The sequence below is a fragment of the Perognathus longimembris genome, chromosome 13 (genome assembly GCF_023159225.1).
Source record: "Perognathus longimembris pacificus isolate PPM17 chromosome 13, ASM2315922v1, whole genome shotgun sequence".
NCBI lineage: Eukaryota > Metazoa > Chordata > Mammalia > Rodentia > Heteromyidae > Perognathus > Perognathus longimembris.
This window is the reverse complement of record NC_063173.1, coordinates 61,933,890-61,957,213: the sequence shown is the minus strand read 5'-3', so window position 1 is coordinate 61,957,213 and position 23,324 is coordinate 61,933,890. Positions and strand designations below refer to the sequence as shown.

Sequence of the window (23,324 nt, the reverse complement as noted above, 5' to 3'; positions counted from 1 at the left end):
CTCTAAAAGACCTTGGGTGCTTTCCTATAAGGCGTGGTTAGAAGATCCATGCTCTGAGTCCATGTGCACTGTGGATAGTTTAGCTGGGTATGGAACTTTGTTGGAAGGAACTTTCCTTCAGAATTTTGAAGACCTTAACCCATGGTCTTATAGAATCCAGTCTTGTTGACCAGAATCCTGATGCCTTCCCTATCCTCAAACCTTCCTACATAGCAATCTGCTCTGCTGGCTTTTCCTGAAAGTGTTTGTTGTAGCTGCAGAGCTGATTTCCTGGCAAAGCCCCTGTGCAGGTCGGTGACTCAGAACACTGGCTCTGCTGAAATGTCTTCCTCTAATTATGTCCTTCATACCACCATCTCCTTTAAGTCAGATTGAAGAGGTTCCTGAAGAGACTTCCTTGCCTCTTTGCCATCTTCTGGCTCCAGGATTCTACCCTCACTGATATCTCTTTGGACTCTATGAAATTTTCTCACAGCCTGGGTTTTGATGTCCCACAAGGAGCCCTGCCATTATCTGATGGGTAGAGCAGCTTGAGAGCCTTTCTGGAGACTCCAGGTAGATCTTCTACCTCAACATCTGTTCAGTTCCTCCTCTGCTCCGTAGGCCTGGCCTTGCTCCTGTCCTGGGCTTTGGCAGGTGTTTCCTGAGGTCTGCACAGGGCAGGCTTGCTGGCATGAAGAGCACGGACAGCAGGGGGTGCCAGCACGAGGACCCCACACTCAGCCTTGCCTACTCAGGCCTTTAGGTGCCTCAGGCACCTGTATGCTTGGACAAGGTTGTTCTCTGTCTGAGACTGGCACTTGAGGTGGCCGGTACCTGCCCTCACCCATCTGCCTGGAATCACACGCGTGCACACACACACACACACAGCCCCGTACCTCTCATTCAAGGCTGCTCCCTCCAATGGTGTCAGGTCCTCACACTCCCTCATGGCTGCAGGCCACACAGAGCCCTCACTGGACCGTGCAGACTTCTCCCGGAAGGCCTTGGGCTGGGTCCAGGCCCTCAGCTTCACCCGGCTTTGCCACTCTTTGTCCCACCTGTGGCCTTCTTCAGATTTGAGATTCTCCTCGGCTCTGGCTGGTGCTCTGCGCGGGTCATGTGCTCTCCTGAGCACGCAGGTTGGGTGATTGTCATGTTTGCAAGGACTGTAGATGTGGAAAGGGACATGGTGCCTGAGCCTGCTGGCATCTGTTTCAGGTCCCCCCACCCTGAAGACCCCGGGTACTCAGAGGGTGCTCAGAGACTCAGCAAGGCCATGGGGCCCCTGGGTGGTTGTCCTGTGAGGTGTGCATTAATGCTGGAGGGTCCCAGGGGTGCTTGCCCTGAGCTGGGGGTGGGAGGGGGTTGTTATGTGATGGATGGTGCATGGTGGACTTGGGAACCAGGCTAGGCCTAGGGGGAGGCGGTGCCCTAGAGGTCAGACAGCACCCCAATGGCCCATGCCCCTGGAGCTGCAGCCACCGCTGGCCTGGTGGCCTTGAAGTCCTGGCCAAGCCTAGCAGGGGCTCAGGCCCACCCCAGGCAGACCCTGAACCCCAACATAGGCCCTCCCCTCCCACCCACCCCCTCCCCCGGTACCACCGAGCCTCCCCAGCATCTCCTTCCCTGCTCCCTCCTCCAGACCCAGCCCCACTTCCAGCCCTCAGGCAGCCCTGGCACATCCCCTCCAGGAAGCCTCCAGACCCTGCTCTGTGCCCCTCCCCCCCATCCCTCACCCCCCCCACCCCCCGCAAGACCTGATCCTCACCCACACAAACCTTCTGTGCCAGGGCACAAGAGCTCCCCTAAAACTTGTCTGAGCAAAGAAGGAAATACATTGGCTGGAAAACTCAAGTATGGCAACTTGAGGTACGGCCTAGCTTCAGGGGCAGCAGGGGCCTGTGCCCGGCGCCTGCCCTCCAGCTGCCGGTCCAGCGTGAGGGGGAGGGAGACGGAGGGGCAAAAGTGGGCACAGTGCGCGCTGCCAGGGAGGCCGGTCGACTCTGCTATCAAGCCCGGCAGGGATGGGGAAGCTCACCAGGCACAACCATCACACCAGGCCCCCAAACGCAGCCACGGTGGACGAGAGCCACCTGGCCTATCCCACAGGATGGAGGTGGGCAGTCCTGGCTGGCAGGCCTCTTCCTCTCCCCGCACGGGGTCCTCCCTCCCTCCCTCCCTCCCTTCCAGTAGCAGGGAGCCGTTCCCAGCTGGCAGCATGCCTCCCACAGCTCCTGAGTGGGGGGTGGGGAGTGGGAGATACGTGTTGACCTCCACCTGCCCAGCTCGGAAGCCCTGCTCTTCCACTGCAGTCTCTGCCAGGACCGGAAGGGCATCTCCGGCAGACGGGAACAGCATGTACAAAGGCAGAGTCCTTCCCAAAGAGGAGGGCCAACCTTGTCTCAAGGGGCACCCGGATTTCTCTCTCCCTCCACATTCCTGTCTCCCTGCAGCAGCCAGAGGGACGTTTAGAACATAAACCAGACCACAGTGCTCCCTGCCCAAGCCCCCGACGGCCTCCCTCCTCACTGGAATGCAAGCCTGGGGCCTCATCAGCCTCTGCCTCTCCAGCTTCGCCTTCCCGAATCTCCTCCCAGCCCTGGTCTCCCCGGGGAACCCCCCAGGCCTCTGTGCTGCAGAAATGCCTTCCTGAAGTCCTGCCAGGGCCAGCCGAATGGCCACAGCAAGAACACATGCACACCTGCCCTCAGCCCCCGGCCCCCAGTGTGGGGCCCATCTCATTACCCAAATAGACTACAGAGACCATTTCCACAGTAGTCCTGGGCCTGCCACAGCACCCGACCCAGAGGAAGGGCCAGGGGAAACCCTCCTGGAGTGGCAGAGTCCTCACCTGTCGAAGCGAGGGGCAGTGCAAGAGGGCCTTCCCTGTCAGCCACCAGGCACTGAGGCTGGATGGGCCCCCGGCAGCCCCCGCTGCTTCCCCATCCAGAGAGCCCCATCCCACAGTCATGGGGCTGAGGGGCCTCCTTCCCTGCCCCAAGCCCGCCCGTGATGCTCACTTCCTCAGCAAACGCCCTGTCCACACTGCTTGCTCCACTCACCCCCTTCCCAGCCCCATGCCCTGGTCGTTGTCCCCATCCTCTTTGATCTGGGACCATTCAGCCACATGGAGTGTGACCCTGTCAAGAGACACGGGGACTCAAGGGACAAGACAAGGAACAGAGGGAGGACCGGCATCTTGGTTGGTCTTGATCTATTTTTAGTTGGGGGCAGGCTGTCACTCCATGGCCAGTGGCTGCGTCATCAGCCCCCTTTGATCCTCTCGTTGCCATAAGATACAGAGGAGGCAGCTGCTACTGCTATGGGAAGAAGGAAGGCAAGCATGGCATGGGGTGGGGTCTGAAAGAATGTGGGTGCATGTAAGTGTCTGGGGAAAGGTCAGGGTGGAGGACTGAATGAACAGATGCATTGATCGGTGGGTGTATGGATGGATGTTAGATGAGTAGATGGATAAGTGTATGAGTGTGTGGGTGGATGGGTAGATGGATGAGTGAGTTGGTGGATGGGCAGGTGGAAGGAAGGAAGGAAAGAAAGAAGGAAGGTGAATGGATGACAGATGAGTAGATGGACAAATGGATGAATGGATAAAGGGGGGAAAGATGATGGACAGACAGGCAGGTGGATGGGGAAGGGAGGGACAAACAGCTTGGATGTGTCAATAGGTGACCTCGAGCAAGGCTTTCTGTCAGGAGCCCAGAGGCTCCAAACTCTATCCCTTCCTGCTCCATCTGCTGTAGCTCGCCGTTCTGCTCACCTGCTGAGGTCTGAACCTCCAGCCATTTCCCTTCCAGGCCCTTCCTTGCCTATGAGAAGGTACCACTGCAGGCCACCTCCTTCTCTCCTTCCTACTCAGCCTGGCCTACTGCATCTCTGGCCTGGTCCCTGACACACCCTACAAAGTGTCTAGCTGTTCTGCCCATGGCCTTTCCCTGACCTCTGCCTTGTGGACCCCAAGGAGATGTTGTCATGGCAACCACTGTTCACATACGCCGGACACAACTCAGGCATCAAGCCTGACCTTTCCATGCACATGTGGTCAGGGCTAACATACTTCTGATGAACCTGTGCATTAATCAACTTAGTGGTTGTAACTAAAGGGCTGAGGGATTAAAGAAGGAAAGATTTCTTTTGGCTCCCAAGGGCACCGGGTTCAGAGGTTTCCATCCATAGTCACTTGGTGCCAGTGTTCCTGGGCCCACAATGAGGCCCAGCATAAAGCACATCGTGGAGAAGAGCTGTTCATCTCATGGAAGCCAGGAAGCAGAGAGTGAACGCAAGGGGGGAGAGGGCAGAGGGAGGAACCAGGAACCAGGCAGCCCAAGGGCATTCCCCCAGGAACAAACTCCCTTCAATCAGATCTCACCTCCCCTTTCCAACGTTGACTGCCCAATAGGCCCACAAGTTAAGAACCCCTCAATTAGCCAATTAAATGGGAGAAGTCGAGGACCTCAGGATACAACCCTTTTCCAAAAGCCTCACTTCTGAACCTCCAGATAGGGCTGTGTTGGGCACCAAGCTTTTCCACGTGGGCCTTTAGGGGGCAACTTCATATCTAAACTTCAGTACTCTAAACTTCAGTACCCCAATGCTCAGAAGGTTAACAAGGGGCCAAGGCTGGCATAATGAATCACACTGCTGGCCCAGGTGACCAGCTAGGTGACCAGCACCCTCCAGAGCTTGCGAGGGCATCGGAGTGGGGTACTACAATGCTGAATGCCCCCTCTGAAGGCCCTGGCCTCAGAGCGAAGCTGCCGATGGATTCTAGGGAGTTTGGCGGAGCTTCTACACAGGGTTCAGCGCCCCGAGGCCATCCTCTCTGTAGACCCACGTGACATACCAACTCAGAGTGGCCACCCTGGGGGCCCTTTCATGGCCCTTACAGCTGGGGCCAAGGCATTCGATACACTTTCCAATCTCAAGAAAACCTGAGTACTGGGGTCCCTGATGATAGAGATGTAGAAGGCACCATGCTCCCCCACCCTGACCCCAGGCTGGTACAGGCACAGGAGAGGCTGAACGCCCCTGAACTGTCCACACCCTGTGCAAGCAGGGGTGGGAGGCCCCGGGCCCCCGCTGGGGCACCGAGGTGAAGAGAGACGAGCAGCCTGGGCAGGGCTCCCGCCCTCCCTGCGAGGCGCCCCGGAGCTCCTGGCCGGCTGCTCGGGGGTCTCCAGACTGCGTCCAACAGCTGCCTCTGCTGAGAATTAAATGCCTCTGAGTCAGCGCACACCTGCTGGGGTGGAGGGACAAGGGACTCGGGGGGTCCCAGCCAGCTGGATGTGTTCTCTGGCAAGCGAGGCCTGGGACACAGGGGAACCCTAGCGTGCACATAACCCTGGGCGGGGGTGCCACAGACAAATGCAGACAGCTGGCGCCCGGGGCTGGACAGCAGTGAGCCCCCACGGGGGAGGGGGTAGGGGGGAGGGGAGCCAGAGCCAGAGTCGAGGGGCAGGAGGTCCCCCAGCCTCCCGGGGAGTGCTCGCGTGACCGGGTTACAGCTGGAGCGCAGATCGCCGTGGGGTCTCTTGTATCAAAGACTTGGGTGCGTGGAAGGGGTCCTGAAAGCAGAGTGGCAGAAGTTCAACAGTGGGGGACCCGTGGAAGAGGCCTGCTGTGAGCCCCTGCCAGGGTCAGCTGGGTCTCCCTGAACCCTGAGTGTGGGATCCACACCTGGGAGCTGGGGGTCCCCCACCCCCTGTCCCCCAAGTCTATCCGGACCCAGGTGGACAGGCAGGCTCAAAGCAGCCAGGCCCAGCAGTGCTCCTGACCATCGGGACACGTGGGCCGGGGCCCTCAGTGCGGTCCCCCCACCCCTGGGGCACCGTGGTCCCAGCCCCGACCCCGTGGTGCCAGCTCCCGCTACCCCCAAGGGTTAACGACGTGCCGCTCCTGAGACGCCGGCACTCGCAGTTGACATGAAAACGTTCCTGCCGTGCCCGGGTGCCAGCATATTTGTGGTTGCAGTCAGATGTTTTTAACTACATTGGACGGAGCCCACGCCGGCTCTTTCCGTGGCTGCAGCCAGTCTGAACACCACCTTAAAGCCCCATCGCGCCCCAGCGGGAGGGCCGTGGCGCTGTTTCGCTCCACCCCGCCACCGCCACCACCAGATTTGCGCAGAGGTGGACACCCCAGGAAGACGGGGACCCTCGTCGCGGAGGCCAGTGCCTTCCGGGCGCAGAGCACAGCGCAGGATCTCCATCGGGAGCCCCGCCCCCCGCTTCCCAGCACCGCCCACCCATGCATAAACAGGTTCCCCCATCCTGGTTCCTGGCACCTGAGACCACGGCCCGCAGCAGGCTCAGCCCCAGGCCCCTGGCACTGAGCAGAGCCCTGGGGACCCGTCAGAGCCGCGCCCCCCCGCCCCCGCCCTGCGTGCCCCTTCCCTGGCAAGGGCAGAGCCCCGGACTTAAAGCCACACCAAATCCATGATGCCCAGCAGGATCCAGGACGGATCCGGACTGAGGCCTGGGACGCCCGGGCCCTGAAGACGGCAGTGAGATCCTCGTCTCATTTCCTCCAACATCCCAACACCTTCCGTCCCCGCAGGCTCTCTTCTGCTCGAGTAGCACGTGCACGCACGCTAGACCCCGTGATCCCAACAGGAAGTGGCAAGGCTAACACCACCCGCCACCCCATCTGCACTCCACACTCCCCCTGGGGCAGTGTACCCTAAGCCCACACACCCTCCCGTGCCCGCTCCTGGAGGCCCTGGACGCTGGCTCCGTGGGGGACAGAGCAGGCGAGGGTCAGGAGCAGGGAGCCCCGGGGACCATCTGGGGGACTGTAGTTCCTGGGGAGACCATGGCTTCCCTCTCACATTGAGTTTAGTACACGCTCGTACTCAGGCAGCACCCCACGATCCTGGAGGCACCCTCCCCTGCACACGGCACAAGCTTCTGAAAGTTCTCCAAAAGGCCATGAGGTCTCCGTGGGTAGAGAGAGCAAGACGTCTGTGACACACGGAGTCGGCGCCTGTGCCCCGGCTCACCCGCCCCCACGAGGAGCTGAGTACCCCCTTTGTCCTTCTGTCCGCCCCACACGTGCTCCCCCACCAGTTGTTCCCCCCAACCCAGCTGCCAAGCCCCCAACCCCACCCACCTGCCAGGCCCTCGGCGCCAGCTGCCCGGAGCCCCCCGTCCCCAGGCCCAGGCTCTCCCCCAGCTGGCTAGCCTCGCCGTCAGCTGCCAGCATGCCCCCCACCCTCCCCGACAGGTGTCCCCACAACTGCACGAGACAGCCAGGCCAGGCTGCCCTTCCTGCCACCCCAGGCCCCAGAATGGCGTCAGATGGCCAGGCCACTTGTCACTGTAGAAAGAGGCGGCACGGGGACCCGCCCGCCCGCAGGCCCTCCGCCTCCTGGCACTCCCAGGCCCTCCAGGTGAAGGACCAACTGGACATTCCCCAGTCGGTCCTGTCCCCACCTGGCCCTCCCCCCCGCCCCCAGCCACGTGAGGTTCGCCCCCAGGCTCCAGCACCAGCACAGGCCGGACCTCCACGGTCTGCCCCACAGGCTCCCACCAGTACCCAGAGCGTGGTGACGGGCCCGCTGCGTGCCCGGCTCCATGCCAAGGTGGGAGGGAGGAAGGCAGCCCAGCGTGCGGGGAGGGGGCGTGGCTCCTGGTGACCCTCCCCCGAGGGACGCCTGAGCCCCAGAGAGCAGGAGCTCGGGGCCCTCCCAACGTCCAGCCGCCCTTCCGCTCCTCAGATGACCTCTGCTGCCGCTTCCCTAGCGCCAAGGGTGTGTCCTGGGAGTGCCGCCGCGCCTGGGCCTCCTGGCTGTCCTCACTCACCCACGCCAGCCACAGTGTCACGAGGCGCGACGACTCGAGGGGACCAGGGCTGTGCACGCAGCCGCGTCCTCACTGAGCACGCGCCCCAGTGAAGCTGCGAGGTCCCATCTGCTCCTGCGTGTCTCGGGGATTTGGGCCTAGGATTTTCTCACGTCCCGTTGCCCAGTGCTTGTGCCTGGTTTTGAGCTGAGCTGGTCGGCCTGCGCTGAAGGAGGCACAGTCTGTCTTGATGTGTTTTGCTCTCTGTTATACGTGTGACATCGTATCTGTTTTGTGAAAATACTGTACAACCTCCCCACACCAAAAAAAAAAAAAAAAATCTGGGCTCTTTGGGACCTCTTAGACCAAGCAGGGTCTGGCGCTGTGGTTTCTCCAGCAGACCTGAGTTTATGGCAGGTCTCTGTTTCATAGGACACATTCAGCCCATTTGCCCCCCTCAAAATTTATCCATCATGGTGAGTCTTCAACTTTGCTGATATGAAAGCATGTATCATCATCGCGTATAATCAGACAATTTCCTTTGGATCTAGAGTTACTCTTCCCTTTTGCTCCTTGACACTTTCTCTGTTTGTCTACCTGCTTAGCATTTATATTCGTGACTCTTTGAATAGCCGGCATTTTGGTTTTGTTGCCCAATTCTACATTTTTGTTTCCACCCCCCACACACACACTTTATTAATGTTCTCCATTATCTTTAAACTTCTTGTCCTTCGTTTTCCTTTCTAGTTAGTTGAGCATCCTTCTTCTAGTTTCCAGAACAGGAAGTTGTCTTTCTGATCTTTAAAAACTGCTATGAATATGCCTCTACATATGGCATTGGCAGCGCCACCAGGTTTCCATTTGTAAAACTGTGTGAATCCATTCTAAGGATTTATTTGTCGACTCTTCTTTCCTGTATTCAAAGACATTCATTACAATGTGCTTTTTCACTTCCATGTGCCTCAGCTGGCTGGTTTTCATTGCCAATTGCCAACTTGATTTCCAAGAATAAGCTTCTAGAAGCTTATGGAACTTTCCCTGGTGCCCATGATCACTGTCTGGGTGAGCTGCCAGTGATTGTGATGCTGCTAGTGAAGTCTCCTCTGTGATCTAAGTTGAACTTCTGAGTCAAGTCATTTCACTCCTGTCCATCCTGAGTGTGTGTGTGTGTGTGTGTGTGTGTGTGTGTGTGTACCCATCAAATCTTCACACCATCAGCATAGATGGCTTGGAGCTATGGGAGCTGCTGTGTGTCTCGATCATGGCTGTGGGTGTCATTGTCTGGGGGCCCAGGGGCCCTGGGTGGGCTTGCACAGTAGGTCACCAGGGAGTGGCCCTCTGAAAAGCCTTACTAAGGCAGACCCACATTCTCCCTCACTGTCACAGGGACCCTGGACCACACTGTAATTCTGGATGGATCCACAGAGCCCCGGCTCCCCCTCCCCGGCTATTCTCCCTAGGGCTTTCCGAGGCTGCTCCGAGGCCCACCCCCTGCCTTGCCTCACCCCTGGGTCACGCACACGCCTTTGCCTGGCTGCTTCCTGGTGCTAGAGGAGTCTCCTAGACAGGTGCTTCCTCCGGGAGACCCCTCACCCTTCCCTAAACGGCCCTGCCCCAGGCCCACTCAACAAGGTGTGGAGTGTGGTGGCCATGATGTGGCCACCAGAGATACCACTTGTGTGGCCTGTGTGGCACAACCGACTTCGAAGAAGTGATGAAGTGAAGGGCCTTGAGGTGAGGAATGATGAACCTACACGTGAGAGGAGGTGGAAGTTGGAGCATCGCGGGAGCAGCAGCACAGGACTGTGATGTCACTCAGTCGTCCAATGAGCCGAACACAAGTGACAAATGCAAATTAGCCCAGCCAAATACAAGAAGAGAGCCTTCCCAACAGGGCGGGCCATGGCCCATGCAAAGGCCCAGAGGCAGCACAACCAGCTCATGGGCCTAAAAGGAAGTGGAGGGCTGAGCATGGCCTGAGTGAGTGGGCTGAGGAAGGACAGGGCACTGGGCGGGGGCCAGCCACACACAGCGGAGAGCCTCGAAGGGCAGGAGCTGAGGGAGCGAGAGGAAAGAAATGTGGGGTCATAGCATCACAGAAATTCAAGAAGATGATGTAGTCAGGGAACCAGGATGCTGCACAAAAGTGAACAATGAGAAACCCAAAAGGCACTCTCAGAAACGCCAAGTCTGTTGCTGAAGAAGTTGACGTTGAATATGTACTGAGGTGTAAATAAACATGGCACCTCAATCCAAGAGACCCAGCCTCTAGCAGCACGAAGCTCCCAGGAAAAGGACAAAAGAACGGGGCCCCGAGTCCCCTCAGGAGAGAGCAGACCATCGCCTCAGGAGCAGCACGCCCGAGGCATCTCCAGAAGCCAGCTGACCCACCAGCTGCAGCTTCTCAGGAGAGGACATCTGTGCAGGACACCATGGAAGACAGCGAGAATTCTATACCTAGCCCAAGTGTCTGTGAAAGGGAAAACCCGAAATAAAGAAGTCTCCAGACCCCAGAGGCTTTATAACGTTTGCTTTCCACACCTGTTCTTAGAAGGTTATGGGGGACATGCTCCTGAAATCATGACTCCTCCACAGAACAAGGCTGGGAGAGGCCTGAACCCAGACCCCAGGGCTCTAGCCAGCGGGGAGCAGGGCTGGGCACTGCAGGAGCCCATATCCAACAAGGGAAAGAACAGGCGGTGCTGAGACCCCCCAGACACACTGTTACCGGGAGGAGAGGGACCAGTGCCCCCCGCCTGCTGTGTGAGGGCACGGCACGGCAGAGTCCTGGCTCTGCAGGGTCCCAGGTGATGCACGCAGAGGTACAGAAGACCAGGAGAAGCAGGAAGCACGCGAGCTCCAACCCCGCCTTGCCGAGAAGGAGGATCATGAACGAAGTCTCAGATGGAGCGACCAAGAAACTGTGAGGTTGGCATGTTGTCAGAGACCAGGAAAGGACTAGCGGGGCGTGGCTGGGGTGTGGGGACAGGCGGGCCAGGGAAACTTCACGGCCAGTGTGTCCTGCGAGGACATAGTCTGTCTGTCTGTCTGTCTCTCTCTCTCTCTCTCTCTCACACACACACACACGTGTGCATCACTCTCTTCCACTGAGTGCTGACGGAGGGGATCCTGGAGGAGAAGGGGGGACGAGTGTTGGGGACACAGAAGGAGCCCTTGGACTCTGGGTTGGCCCCAGGGTGAGGGAGGGGAGGCCTTGGGATTGAGGCATCGAGGCTGGGTAGAGCGTCACAGCCGTGTCTCAGGAGGCCCAGGCGGGCGTCATGGGGCAGGGAGGGGGAGGGGTGGCCTCCAGTGGTGACGTCTGCTGTCATGCTCCCCTGGGAGCACACCCGGCCCTCATGGGGCTCCCGGGGAGGCCCCCCCAGGCCCTTGGAGACGTGGATGCCGGAGCCCACGCGAGGCCCAGCTGGATGGAAGCTGGGTTTGCCCAGCCAAAGACCCGGGCAGCAGAGCCCAGGGAGGGCCCTTGCCACCCTAACCTCCCTGCTCCCCCCCCCGGGGCCCGCCCCAGCTCAGCAGCCTCCCCGGGGAATGGGTGTCTCCCCTGGGAGGCCCAAGGCCCCAGGGCGGGTGTGTGGGACTCCCGGAGGAAGCCGTGCACAGTGAGCCACAGCGCAGACAGCCCGTTAATGATGTCCCCGGGCCGGCGCAGAGGGAGGGAGCACCCCGGGCCGGCGCAGAGGGAGGGAGCACCCCGGCTGTCATTCACACTCCAGGATGAACAAGTCTATCCGGTGCTCCGTTCCTGCCACACGGACCCAGCCTCCCACTCCATGGACGCGGGCACACAGGGGGGCCGGGCAGCTCTCCTGGCCAGCACCCCTAGTTCCCATTCTAAATCCCCAGGGCTTCCTAGACCCCCACCGCCTCCCATCTCGGCCGGTCTCAGCCCCCCCCCCCCGCCCCCGTGGCCTCTCCCAGGCCTCCCCCCCCCATCCTGGAAATGATCTTGTTGTCTGCGGAGATCATGTCTAACTGCCTGTGAGTTATAAGTCTCCCGAGCGAGCGAGCAGCCTGTTACCTAACCAGGCCTGCCTCATGCCAATGTCTTGAGTAATTATTGGGGGGCGGGGGGCCGCAGAGCCTCTCTGCGGGAATGCTGGCTCCGCGTCGGCTGCGTTTGGAGGCGCTACGCCCCGGCTGTGACTTGGACAGCGAGGGGAGCGAGGAGAAGGGGTGCAGGGCCCCGTCCTCCGCTTCCTCACTTCCCAGGGCGGCCTGGCAGCCAGCAGCCCCCCCCCGGGGTCAGAGCCCCCACCAGGCCCCGCAGCCTCCCCTTGGCCATCCCAGCTCTGGCGGGGCCCAGGCCGGCAGCGGGGCCCCTCTTCCCCGCCCACCCCAGCCCCGCAGCCCCGTCAGGAGGCTCTCAACGTGGGGCACGGAGGGCTGGGCTGGGCAGGCGTGCGGCAAGGGGGCACCCAGGGCGGTGGGGACCCTCATCACAGCAGGGAAGGCTTGGGAGGGGGGCGCTGTGTCTTCTGTGATGACGATAGATAACGCAGGGGACACGGGGGACCCGCTCGCTCGGAGCAGTGGGGGGGGGGGAGCCAGGTGAGGGGCCACGCGGCCCTAATGGAAGCTGCGGTCAGCGTCCCCGTCCACTGGCCCAAAGCCGGCCCACTGCAGGCCCCTGCAGGCGCCCGGGGGACAGGTGGCCAGGCACGCGCTTAATTCAGGGGTGCTGGGTAAAGGAGCAGCCTACCGGGGGCTGGGGTGGGAATTGGACACTGGAGCTCTGAGGTGGAAGACAGGGGAGGCGGCCTCTGTCCAGGGTCACCCCCGGGCTCGGGGCTGTGGACCGGGCCTGGGCCTCCGGGCTGGGCGCTGCCCCCGTGGAGGACTGAGAGTTTGGCACGCTGAGGCCAGGGCCCAAGGGCGCGCCGGCCTGCAAAGGTGCAGGACAGGACCACGCGTGGCGGCCGCCCCAAGAGGCACTGCGGGGCCCTGAAGGGCGGTGGGGGGGGCCCTCACCACTGAAACCAGGAACAGTCGCTCCTGCGAGCCTGCAGGGCTTGGAGGTCCTGGCCCCGCCGCACGCGCTGACGGTGACGGAGATGTCACTGCTATGAGAGAGCAAGGTGCCAAAGCTAAAGGCTCAGGAGGAAAGGGCCCAAGGTCAGGCACAGCCCGGCTGAACTTGGCAAATGAACACTGATTCTTCACCCTTCCAATGCCACAAGGTAGCAGGAAAGGCATCCCGGGGGTGGGGGGGGGAGGTAAGATAAAAAATAAAAATACAAGCAGGCACTGTAAGTCAACCAGGACAGAGACCCAGAGAAAAGACCAGGGTAGACCCAAACTTTTAATTAAAAAAAAAAAAAAAAGCCAGGCTTCAGTGGCTTACACCTGTAATCCTAACTACTCGAGAGGCGAAGACCTGGGGATTGTCGTTCAGAGCCGTCCCGGACAGGAAAGCCTGTGAGACTCTGATCCCCATATAAACACACACACCACACACACACACACAAGAGACAGAAGAGGAGCTGTCGCTCAAGTGGTAGAGCGCTAGCCTTGAGCAGAAAAGCCCAGGGACGGCGCCCCAGCCCTGGGTTCAAGCCCCAGGACCAGCCTCACCCCACCCCCAAAAAAGATGCCCCAAGTCTCCCTGAGAGGCAGCGGATGCGAGGAGGAGGAGGCTGGCTCCGGAGGCCGGAGCCGGTGATCACCAGCCCCTGCCGTGGGAAGAACCCCCTCAAGCCAAGCCTCGCCCAGCCGGGGCCCAGCGGGGGGCTCGAGGAGGACCTGAGGGCAGGGCCTAAGGAGAAAGGTCTCCTCGTACTCCATGTCAGGGCCTGGCCGGGCACTGGCTGCCCCCACCCAGCCAAAGGCAGGAGGCGCCCTCTCGGAAGAGCCGTCCTGACGGTAGGGGCAGCCTGAACACAGACAGTGAACAAACGCTTTTGTGCTGGCAAGTAGAGCTCCCTCCCTGACGCCCCAGGGCCCGCCATTGCTGTTTTGGAACACCGTCGTACGTTCCAGACAGTCAAAAGTAGGTCACACACAGAGACGCAAGATGGCGTCCAACTTCTCAAGAGCCATTCGGGAAGCTGGCACAGAAAGGAGGGAAAACTAACTCCAAACTTCTAAAGGAAGAAGTTACTTCCGGTTTAACAGTCTATAATGTGTCAAACTCTCAAGTATGAGAGGAGAACAAAGGGACTTTCAGATACGCACAGTCAAAACCTTAATGTACCACACTGTCTTTTCTCAGAAAGTTGCTTGGCTGTCTGTTCCAGCAAAATGAGAGGAAAAACCAAGAAGAGGAAACATGGAATTTAGGAACCAGGGGAAGTTACTACCCCAAAACAATTGTTCGGCAGGGCTAGAAAACAACTAGGCTTGCTAAAAATCCAGGCACAAAAGAAATAAACAACGACGCTGATAGATGACCAGTGTTCTCAAGGAGCTCAATAGAAATTTTACGACTCTTGTGAAAGTTCAAGAATAGATTAGTGACAGATGTATTTAAAAGAACTAAGCAAAACTCAAGGGCAATTCTTAACTCCAGGGAAAACAAAAAGTTGCGATCATAGCCAATCATGTGACTCAACTGAAAATAGTATACATGTAGCCATGAAAGCGTTACATATTGTTTCTATAAAATGCAAGCCAGATACACTTAGCTAAATTGGAAATACAACTAGACGGAGAAGACAAGGGAATGGCAAGAGGTGTGAGCAAAATCCTCCATGTGAGGTGGTCATTCTGTAACGTCGAACACTAACGTGAGAAGGTCAGTTTAACTGTGTGGCTCAGAAATACCGAGGGAAAGCTGAGAGACTGGAGAGAAGGCGGCGAGGATTTGGGGGTGAGGCCATGGCCGCGGGTGGGCCGTTCAGAGCTGGCGCTTCCTGTGGGTTTTTCCCGCTCGCTCACCCTGGGTAAGAAGGCTCTGGTTCGGGCCAGACCCAGTCGGGGATTCGCCAGTGCCCTGGTGAGGGGAAAGCGGGGGGCATCCGCCAAGAGCTGGGAAGCCAGGGCGAGGGGGTGCAAGGGGGTGAGTTTGGCAGGAGTGTGGGGGAGGGGCAAACAGCCGGCTCTTTGCAGTGTGTGTGTGTGTGTGGACTTGGACTGGAACCTTCTAGAGGGCCAGGGCCGTACGGGGTCGTGCAGGGATGAGGGAGGACTGGCAGGTGTGAGCCAGCTTGTGGCCAGAGGGGGCAGAGGGGCCCGGGCAGGCCTCCAGACCTGAGCATCGCCCTCTCGAGGGCGCCAGGACCTAGGGCAGTAACGGGGCACCTGCGGGCCACGACGGCCGAGGCCTGCGGGATACACCCCCCCTCGCCAGCCTCTGTCTCCCCGCCCGTGTCCCCCGCGCCCGGGAAGGGCGGGCTGGGAACCTGGGGACACGCCGGCGTGTCCCGTTAGCTCGCAGGGTCCGCGCAGGGCCTCCCTCCTGGGTCGAGGCCTCCCCCCGGCCTCCCCTCAGCTCCCGCACATTGGGGGCTTTCCCAGGACCCTCTGCCCCCCCACCCCACCCCCGGGACACCCAGCCACAGACGCATCCCTGGGGCAGGGCGGGGCGGCTGGCGAGGAGCACGCCCGCCGGCCTCCTTATCCCGGGTGAAGAAGAGGCGCCCCACGCGGGCCGGGCAGGGCCGGGAGGGGCCCTGTCCTCGCCAGGGACTCAGCCCCTGAAGACGGCAGGGCTCTTGTGGCGCCATCCACTTGACGTCTCCATCTTGACCCGGCCCCAGGCCCCACCCCAAAGACTCCGTCACACAAACTCCCCGGGGCGGGGCAGCGCCGTCGGGGCCCTGAGTCCAGGCCAGGGGGGCCATGGAGGAGGAGGGGCCGCTGGGATGGGGGGGCCTCTGGCCACAGGGGGGGAAGGTGGACGGAGCTGGCAAGGTGGGAAGTGGCCCTGGAGCCGCCTCGAGGGGCCGAGGAAGCCGGGGCAGAAGCCGGAGGACCCGAACGGGACTGGAAATCACGGGGCTCCGCACCCCAACCTGGAAGACCTGCTTGTCCGTGGCTGGCCCGTCAGACCCCAGCTGCCCGGGGCTCCCGCCTCCCCATTCTCCTCCAGCCAGCGGGGCTCCCGGGGCAGGGCCTACCCCCCAACCCCACAGGCCGGGCGAGCAGAGGCCGTGTGGGGAAGGTGGAGGCCGCAGAGGGGGGCTTCCGTTTCAGGGGGTCCGGAACTCGAGGGGCATGGGGGACGGGCTTGGGGAAGCGGCATCTGTCTCCAGGTGGGGAAACCAGGACGTCGGAGAGGCTTTGGACCTGACGCCTCGGGGGGGGGCCCACGCCAGCCGCGACCAGGAGCAGCCCCAGCCCCGTGTCCCACGAGTCCGCGGGCCGGGACACGGCTGGATTCCACAGCCCAGGCCCAGCCTCCAAGCTGGCTCCAGCCCGGGGTTCCCGGTTCAAGGAATCCGTCCTGGGAGCCGAGCGGGACGGAAGCGGGGGAGGGAGAGAGGGGAGGGAGGGAGGGAGGGAGGGAGAGAGGCCCCGTCCTGGGTGCGGGCCGGGGCCGGGGGCCGCAGCCGCAGCTCGGCTCCAGCGGCTGAGTCATGGGGCCCCCATCTCCAGGCCAGGACGGAGGCCAGGGCGACAGGAAGGCCGGGTGCCCCGGCCCTGCTACGCAGCCACGAGGCCCAGGGGCTGCCGCAGTAGAAAGGCCTGGTTGGTGCCCACCTGTGCCCCACGTCCCTGCCACAGACTCAGATCCTGCCCTAGAGCCAGTGCCCAGCCTCCTCACACCCGGCACAGTCAGCGCCCTCTGAGCCCGGGCACGCGCGTGGGCCAGGCCCCTCAGCAAGCTGCTCCACCGCCCGAGATCTGAACCACTCCAGTCACTGGAGTGTGGCGTGTGCATCTCATCCTGCAAACCCTTCGTGAGCACCTGCTGCGCACCAGACACCAGCGCCGCGAGACAGGCACGCCTCTCTGTCCCCGAGGAGCTAGGGGACAAAGACAGAGAACGGAGTGGCCCATCAGCCTGCGCACACAAGCACGCACAACCCGCCTCTGTGTGTGCTGGGGGGAGGGGGGAGGACTGAGGATGACACTAAGCCAGCAAGGAAGGAAGCAGAGCTAGGTGCTGATGTGCACATCTGTCATCCCTGCGACTCAGGAAGCCGAGATCTGAGGATCACAGTTCAAAGCCAACCCAGGCAGGAAAGTCCGTGAGACTCTTATCTCCGATGAACCACCAAGAAGCCAGAAGTGGTGGAGCTAGTGACAGTGGCTCAAGTGGTAGATCGCTAGCCTTGAGCAAGAAAAGCTCAATATAGAAACGAAGAGGAGGCTGAGGGGTAGAAGCTCTTCATAAACAAGGGCCGGGCTGGGCGGGTTCCAGGAGGCAGGAGATGGGGCCTCCCCAGAGTCGGGGCCTCCCCAGATGGGTACTCAGGGGCTCAGGGAGTTGCCCCGGGCCTTCAGCGCTTTGTCTACCAGCCAGACCCCAGCGTGGCCCCTGCAGGTGCGCAGGGGAAGGGGCACCGTGCGCGCAGTCCCTCCAGGAGCGCAGCCGGGGCGGGCCTGCCGGGGGCCTCCCTCCGGCTGAGGGTCACGTTACCCCCTCGTCAAGGCAGCACTGTGGGACAGAGCTAACCTCACGCCATCTTTGGAGGGGTAAGGGCTCGCCGTGTCGGGTGCCTGGTGGACCAGGCCCCAAGGGAGATGCAGGCAAGCAGAGCGGTGCCTTGGCAATGTCTTTACTTGGGGGGAGAGTGTTTCGGTGTGAGTGGGGAGCGGTGAGCAGAGCTCAGGCAACACCCTGCCCTCGGGCGATGGCAGGGACCGTGGACATGGGAGAGAGAAGAACTGGAGGGAGGCGAGGCAGTGACCGGGAGTGGACAGTGCCCCATGGAGGCTCTGCCATGGGAGATGCACCAGTGTCTGCTGAAAGAAGGAGCAGGGCACTGGCGGATGGATGATGATGGCTGGGTGATGGATAGAGGGGTGGATGGGTGGATGGTGGGTGGATGGATGGATGGGTGGGTGGGTGGATGATGGATGGATGATGGGTGGATGGGTGAATGATGGATGGATGAGTGGGTGGATGGGTGGGTGGATGGGTGGATGGATGAGTGGATGGATGGGTGGATAGGTGGATGGATAGAAGGATGGATGATGGATGGATGGGTAGGTAGATGGGTGGATGGATGGATTATGGGTGGATAGATGGATGATGGATAAATAGGTGGATGGAAGGGTGGGTGGGTGGGTGGATGGATGGGTAGATGGATGGATGGATGGATGGATGGATGGATGATGGATGGATGGATGGATAGGTGGGTGGGTGGATGGATGGATGGGTGGATGGATGGGTGGGTGGGTGGGTGGATGGGTAGATGGATGGATTATGGTTGGATGGATGGATGATGGATGGATGGATGGATAGGTGGGTGGGTGGATGGATGGATGGGTGGATGGATGGGTGGGTGGGTGGATGGGTAGATGGATGGATTATGGTTGGATGGATGGATGATGGATGGATGGATGGATAGGTGGGTGGGTGGATGGATGGATGGGTGGATGGATGGGTGGGTGGGTGGATGGGTAGATGGATGGATTATGGTTGGATGGATGGATGATGGGTGGATGGATGGATAGGTGGGTGGGTGGATGGATGGATGGATGGGCACATCATGGAGGGGATTGGGCTGTTCCAGGGGTTGGGTGGATCTCAAGTGGCTTAGAGCAGCCTAAGCAGCCTGGTTTCAGGAGCCGGCCTTGTGTGGGGTGGAGGCAGGGACGTGAAGCAGGAAGTGTGGGGCCCCCCAGCAGCAGGGTTGGCCTTTGCCTCCTCAGGGCATGGGGAGGGGCGGGGGGACAGGTGAGAGGCAGAGGTGAGGCTTGCAGAGCCATAAGGGCACTGCCAGGATCCTGGGCGCGGGTGCACTTGGGGGCCCTGAGTTTCCCAGCCCCGAGCTGAACTCCCTGGTGGGGGCGGGGAGTCACGGAAGGGCTGGGCCCAGCCAAAGAGCAGCCAGCGGGAGCCACAAGGCCCTTTCCACCTGCTCCCCAGCAGGGCCGAGGGTCCCCGCCCGGCAGGTTCAGCTGAGGCCGCGGAGCTTGCTGGCCTCAGGTACAAAGTGCTCTGCCCGGCGTCCCCCTGGCTTCCGGGACTCAGCTCAGCGGAGAATCAAACGCAGGCGGGGCCGTGCCGGTCGCCAGCACAAACACTGGCTCTCCGCTTCCAGCCTCTTTTTCCAGCCTGCCCTACATTCCCGCTCGCTAGCTCAGCAGTGGCCGCAGGCCCGGTCCAGTGGTCCCAACCAAGGGCCGGGGCCCTCCAAGGCCTGCAAGGGGTCTGGGGTCCCCTACACCTCCACACACCAGCTGGACGGCCATGGAGAGCGATCCCTGGTGCCCACAGTCAGGCTGCCCACGGAGCAGGTGGGCAGAGGCCTGGGGCCCTGGGCTCTCCCCATGCGGCCCTCCAACCCAGCCCCGCTGAGCTCCCTGCCCCCCCTCACCCCCCCCGACCTCGAGTCCCTCTCCAGTGCTCTGTCTCGAATGGGGTCCCACGCCTCCCCAGGGACAAGAACTGAGGACAGTGGGGGATGCTCGCCAGAGCTCCCCCTGCAGATCCAGCAGGCACCGCAAACCCTAGGAAGACGCTTGGGGGGCACTGACCAGGCCCAGCCGCCGGGCAGCACTGTGCCAAGCACCCAGCCCAAGATGCAGTTGGTCACGATGGGCTCAGGTCACCTGCCACTGAGCCTCGCAGACTTACCCTCCAGGCTGGCTTTGAACTCCAGTCCTCAGATCCAACCTCCTAAGTAGCAAGGATTAGAGGCGTGAGTCACCAGCAGCCGAATGCATTCACCTTCTACCCTTCTTCCCCTTCCTCCTTCTCCTAAGCAGTTCCTTGGTCTCGTGTTCTGTGTTTATCCGTCCATATATACATATATCTAATTATGTATATGGGTGAATATGCATAGGTGTACGTCCATGGGAAAGTGTGTCCTTTAGGTCCACCTTGCACATAGGAGTGAAACACGCAGTGTGTTGAGTTTGTCTTGTCTCCTTCGGTAAATGTCTTCCAATTGCATCCATTCTCCTGTCGGTGATACGATTTCCATTTTCTTCATGGCTGTATAATATTCCGCAGCCTACATATAGCATGTCTTCTTTATGCATCCACGTCGACGGGTGCCTGGGCCGCTTCCGTCTTCCCCACAGCCTTCTAAGGCCACGGGCCCACCTGAACTCACGCAGGCGCCGGCTCACCCCGCGCGCCTCCTGGGCACAGGGCCCCCTCCTCCCGTCCCGGGCTGAGCGCACGCGCGTGCGCCCGTGGTCATCATCATTGTGGGGTGCAGTCGCCGCCTCCCCAGTGCCGAGCACTGTCCCGGGGGTCCTCGTCAGAGGGCCTGCGCGACGCACCCAGCACTGACACGGCACCGTCCTCTTGCTACCCACGGGGAAACTGAGGTGCCAGCGCCTGCGGGAGCCAGGGCAGTTGGTGGGCGCCATCTCCCTTCCCACTGTGGGGCTGGGCTGGGCGCACGCACGCCGCTCCTCCAGCCACAGCTGGCCGGCCTCTGGGCCAGTGCTGAGGGCACCCCAGCACGGGTGGGCACTGGTGGGGGGGGCCGTAGGAGGGGCGGGGGAGGGGGGTCAGGGGCGGAGCTTGGCACGGGGAGGGGGTCAGGCCCGATCCGGTGCCGTTGGCCAGCACAGAGGCTGGAACTCGTGGACGCGTGTGAGGATCGGCAGAGGCCCGGGACGGACGGGGAAGAAGAGGCCATGTGGCAAGGGGGCTGGGGCCTGCCCTGGGCCTGCGGGGCTGCGAGGTGGCCTGGTTTGTGTTCTGGAAGGATCTCCGTGTGGAAAACTATTGGGATGGGAAGCCAGAAAATCAATGGGCTACTGCACCCGCCCCACATGAAACAACGGCAGTGGGGTGTGGGCGCTCACGCCTGCCGCCCCAGCTACTCGGGAGGCTGAGATCTGAGGATCGCGGTTCAAAGCCAGCCTGGGCAGGAAAGTCCATGAGACGCTTATCTCCAATGAGCCAGCAAAAATCCAGAAGTCGAGCTGTGGTGCAAGGATAGAGCAGTAACCTTGACAAAAAAAAAAAAAAGCTAAGAGACAGAGCCCCAGGCCCTAAGTTCAAGCCCCAGTATCGGCACACAAAAAAAAGGACTGCAGGGAAGGGCAGGCTGCTGCCCCAGATGTGTCAGGGGGGGGGGGGGGGAAGGGGGGGCCCCAGCCTGGGCCCTGGTGTCCCTGGCTTTGCCAGCAGCTTAGACGAGGCCTGGGCCTTCCGAGGTCCCCGACGGGGACTGAGGCCGGGCGAGTTCCTCCGAAATTTCTCTTGAAAGACTCTTTTTCAAAAATTGTTCTTTTGAAAACAAATTCATAACCACATCAAACAGGAGGCTGCGTGGCCCCGGGCGGGCGGGCCGGCCCCGCCGGGCTTGCTAACCCGCTGTTGTTCTAATTGCTTTGCTCTCCTCCGAGGCCGCCCGAGTCATCTCTGGGTATTAATTCGGTGTGTCGAGGCGGGGCACAAAAGCAGCTTTTGTGAGCCTGGCCCTTTCAATCACTATCGGATTGCAACACGCAGCGAGATCCAAGATCCCCAAAACTAATCTGCCAGCGGCCTTGGGGAGCACCATGCCCGTGCCCAGAGCAGGTTCCGTCTTCCCGGGAGGGTGGGGTGCTCCCCGGGCACCTGCCACAGCCCGATCCCGGGGAGGCAATGGGGGCCGAGCCCGCGGGAGCGCCCCACACCAGGGCCTGGGAGCCGGGGCTGAGCAGCGTGCCCGGGCCAGGCCCGCCCGCCGCGGACCCGAGGGGCGCACCCAGTCCTGGGCACAGGGGCCAGGGGCCGCGGGGCCGGGGTTCTGCCCCCTCCCTCGCCTTCGCCAGCCCTCCCCAGCCCTCCCCAGGATGCTTAGAAGAGGCTGGCAGCACCGCGCCCACGCATGAAGCTGTCGGGGGCACCGGGGAGCCGGGCACAGTGGCAGCGTCGGTGCCCACCTGACCTGCCAGCGTCCGACAGCGGGCACCCCGCTCGGCTCCCCCATGCCATGCCGGCCACGCACCTGCCCCCCCCCCCCCCGCTCCCGGGCTCGTCCGTGCTCCAGGGCCCTCCAGCAGCGCCCGCCTACAGCCCAGGGAAAGCCTCCACGCCTCCCTGCACCGCCTCGTGCCAGCACCCCGGCCCCAGTGCCTCTGCCGGGCACCTCCGCCCGCCCTTCCCCCCAGCCGGTGGCGCCTGCCCCGTGGGGCCCCCGGAGGGGGGCTCCGGCCTCCCCACGGGCTCTGGGAGCAGCACGGGCTTCGGGCTCACGCCGGGTCCCCTGGGGAGGAGGCAGGCGTTGGGCTCACTGCGGATCCAGCACCTTCTCTGGGCCTTGCTCGTCGCCGGGCCTGCCCTCCAGGGCTCAGCAAAAGAGGCCGGGAGCGCCGCCTGGCCCAGCGCTGCCCCAGGGGTCTGGGAAGGGGAAGGGGTGCCTGAGGGATGACGGGAAGAGAGCCACTGAGGCACCGGCCTCGGGGGGAGGGGCGGAGCCAGCAGGGCCAAGGTCTCGGCCTCCTCCAGAGCACCCCCCCCCCCGCACCCGATGGACAGCAGTCCCCACGCGGCCGTCCACACCTGACCGCGCTGAGCTCCGTGCCACGGCCCCCCGAGGTCGTGCACGGCCCCCCCACCCCCGCCCGGGCAGGCACGGCTCCTAAGATCCCCCGGGAAGCCAAAGGCCCCAGCAAAGCCAGGACGTGTTTCGGGTGTTGACCGCTCCAGGGTCCAGCCAGAACGTCAGAGGCCTAGGGGGTGACCAGGAGTCACCCCAAGCCACCACCCGAAGCCACGCCTGTCCAGATGCACACGGGGGGCCCTGGAGTGTGTGCCCCCCACCCCTCTCCCGGCCCTCCACACTGTTCCCTTCCTGTCCCCAGGTGACACAGCTGGACCAGAGGCTGGTGCTCATCACGGACCTGCTCCACCGGCTGCTGGCCCTCCACCACGCCCGCCCCGCCCGCGGCGACGACGCCTCCCTCCGCCCCGAGCTCTTCCTGCCCAGCAACGCCCTGCCCACCTACGAACAGCTGACCGTGCCCCCCGGGAGCCCCGACCCCAGCTCCTGAGGAGGTGGGGGGCCCCAGGAGGGGCGCCCCGGGCGGCCCTAGTGCATCTGCCCAACCTCCCTCGCCACCGGGCACAGCGGGGCCACGCCCCCCTCCTCAGAGACCAGCGGGGCACCCCAGCCCCCTGGCAGGGCCACACTGGCCTGGGGGGGGGGGCTGCCCCATCCCCATCAGTGGTACTAGGACTCGACTGGGCCTTTGCTGCCTCTCAGGCCTGAGCAGTCTCCCCCTCCCCCCAGTCATGGCGACACGCCCCAAATGGTGGTCCGGGCAGGGGTGGGTGCGTCTGGGCCGCCTGGCCTGGCCACGTGCCATCCCGAGGGCAGCTCATCCTGAAACTCCAGGAGAAGCCGAGGAATGGCCTGGAACCGTCCACCGGGCCGGCCCAGCCTCCCGTCTAGGACCTACAGAGGACAGACAGGGCAGGGTGGGCCCAGCCAGCCAGCAGCAGGTGCCCCGTCGGGAGGCTCTGCG

At 62.0% G+C, this 23,324-nt stretch overlaps 1 protein-coding gene across 1 annotated transcript in view; it reads left to right on the top strand.

Annotated features, from left to right (window-relative positions):
- The window catches only part of Kcnq1 (potassium voltage-gated channel subfamily Q member 1), a 220,405-nt gene extending 197,456 nt beyond the window's left edge, over positions 1–22,949 (top strand). The window contains exon 16 of the mRNA XM_048361465.1: positions 22,662–22,949. Coding sequence (XP_048217422.1) covers positions 22,662–22,850 — 189 coding nt within the window. The 3' untranslated portion in view covers positions 22,851–22,949. The remainder of the gene's footprint in view (positions 1–22,661) is intronic.
- The last annotated feature ends 375 nt before the right edge of the window (positions 22,950–23,324 follow it).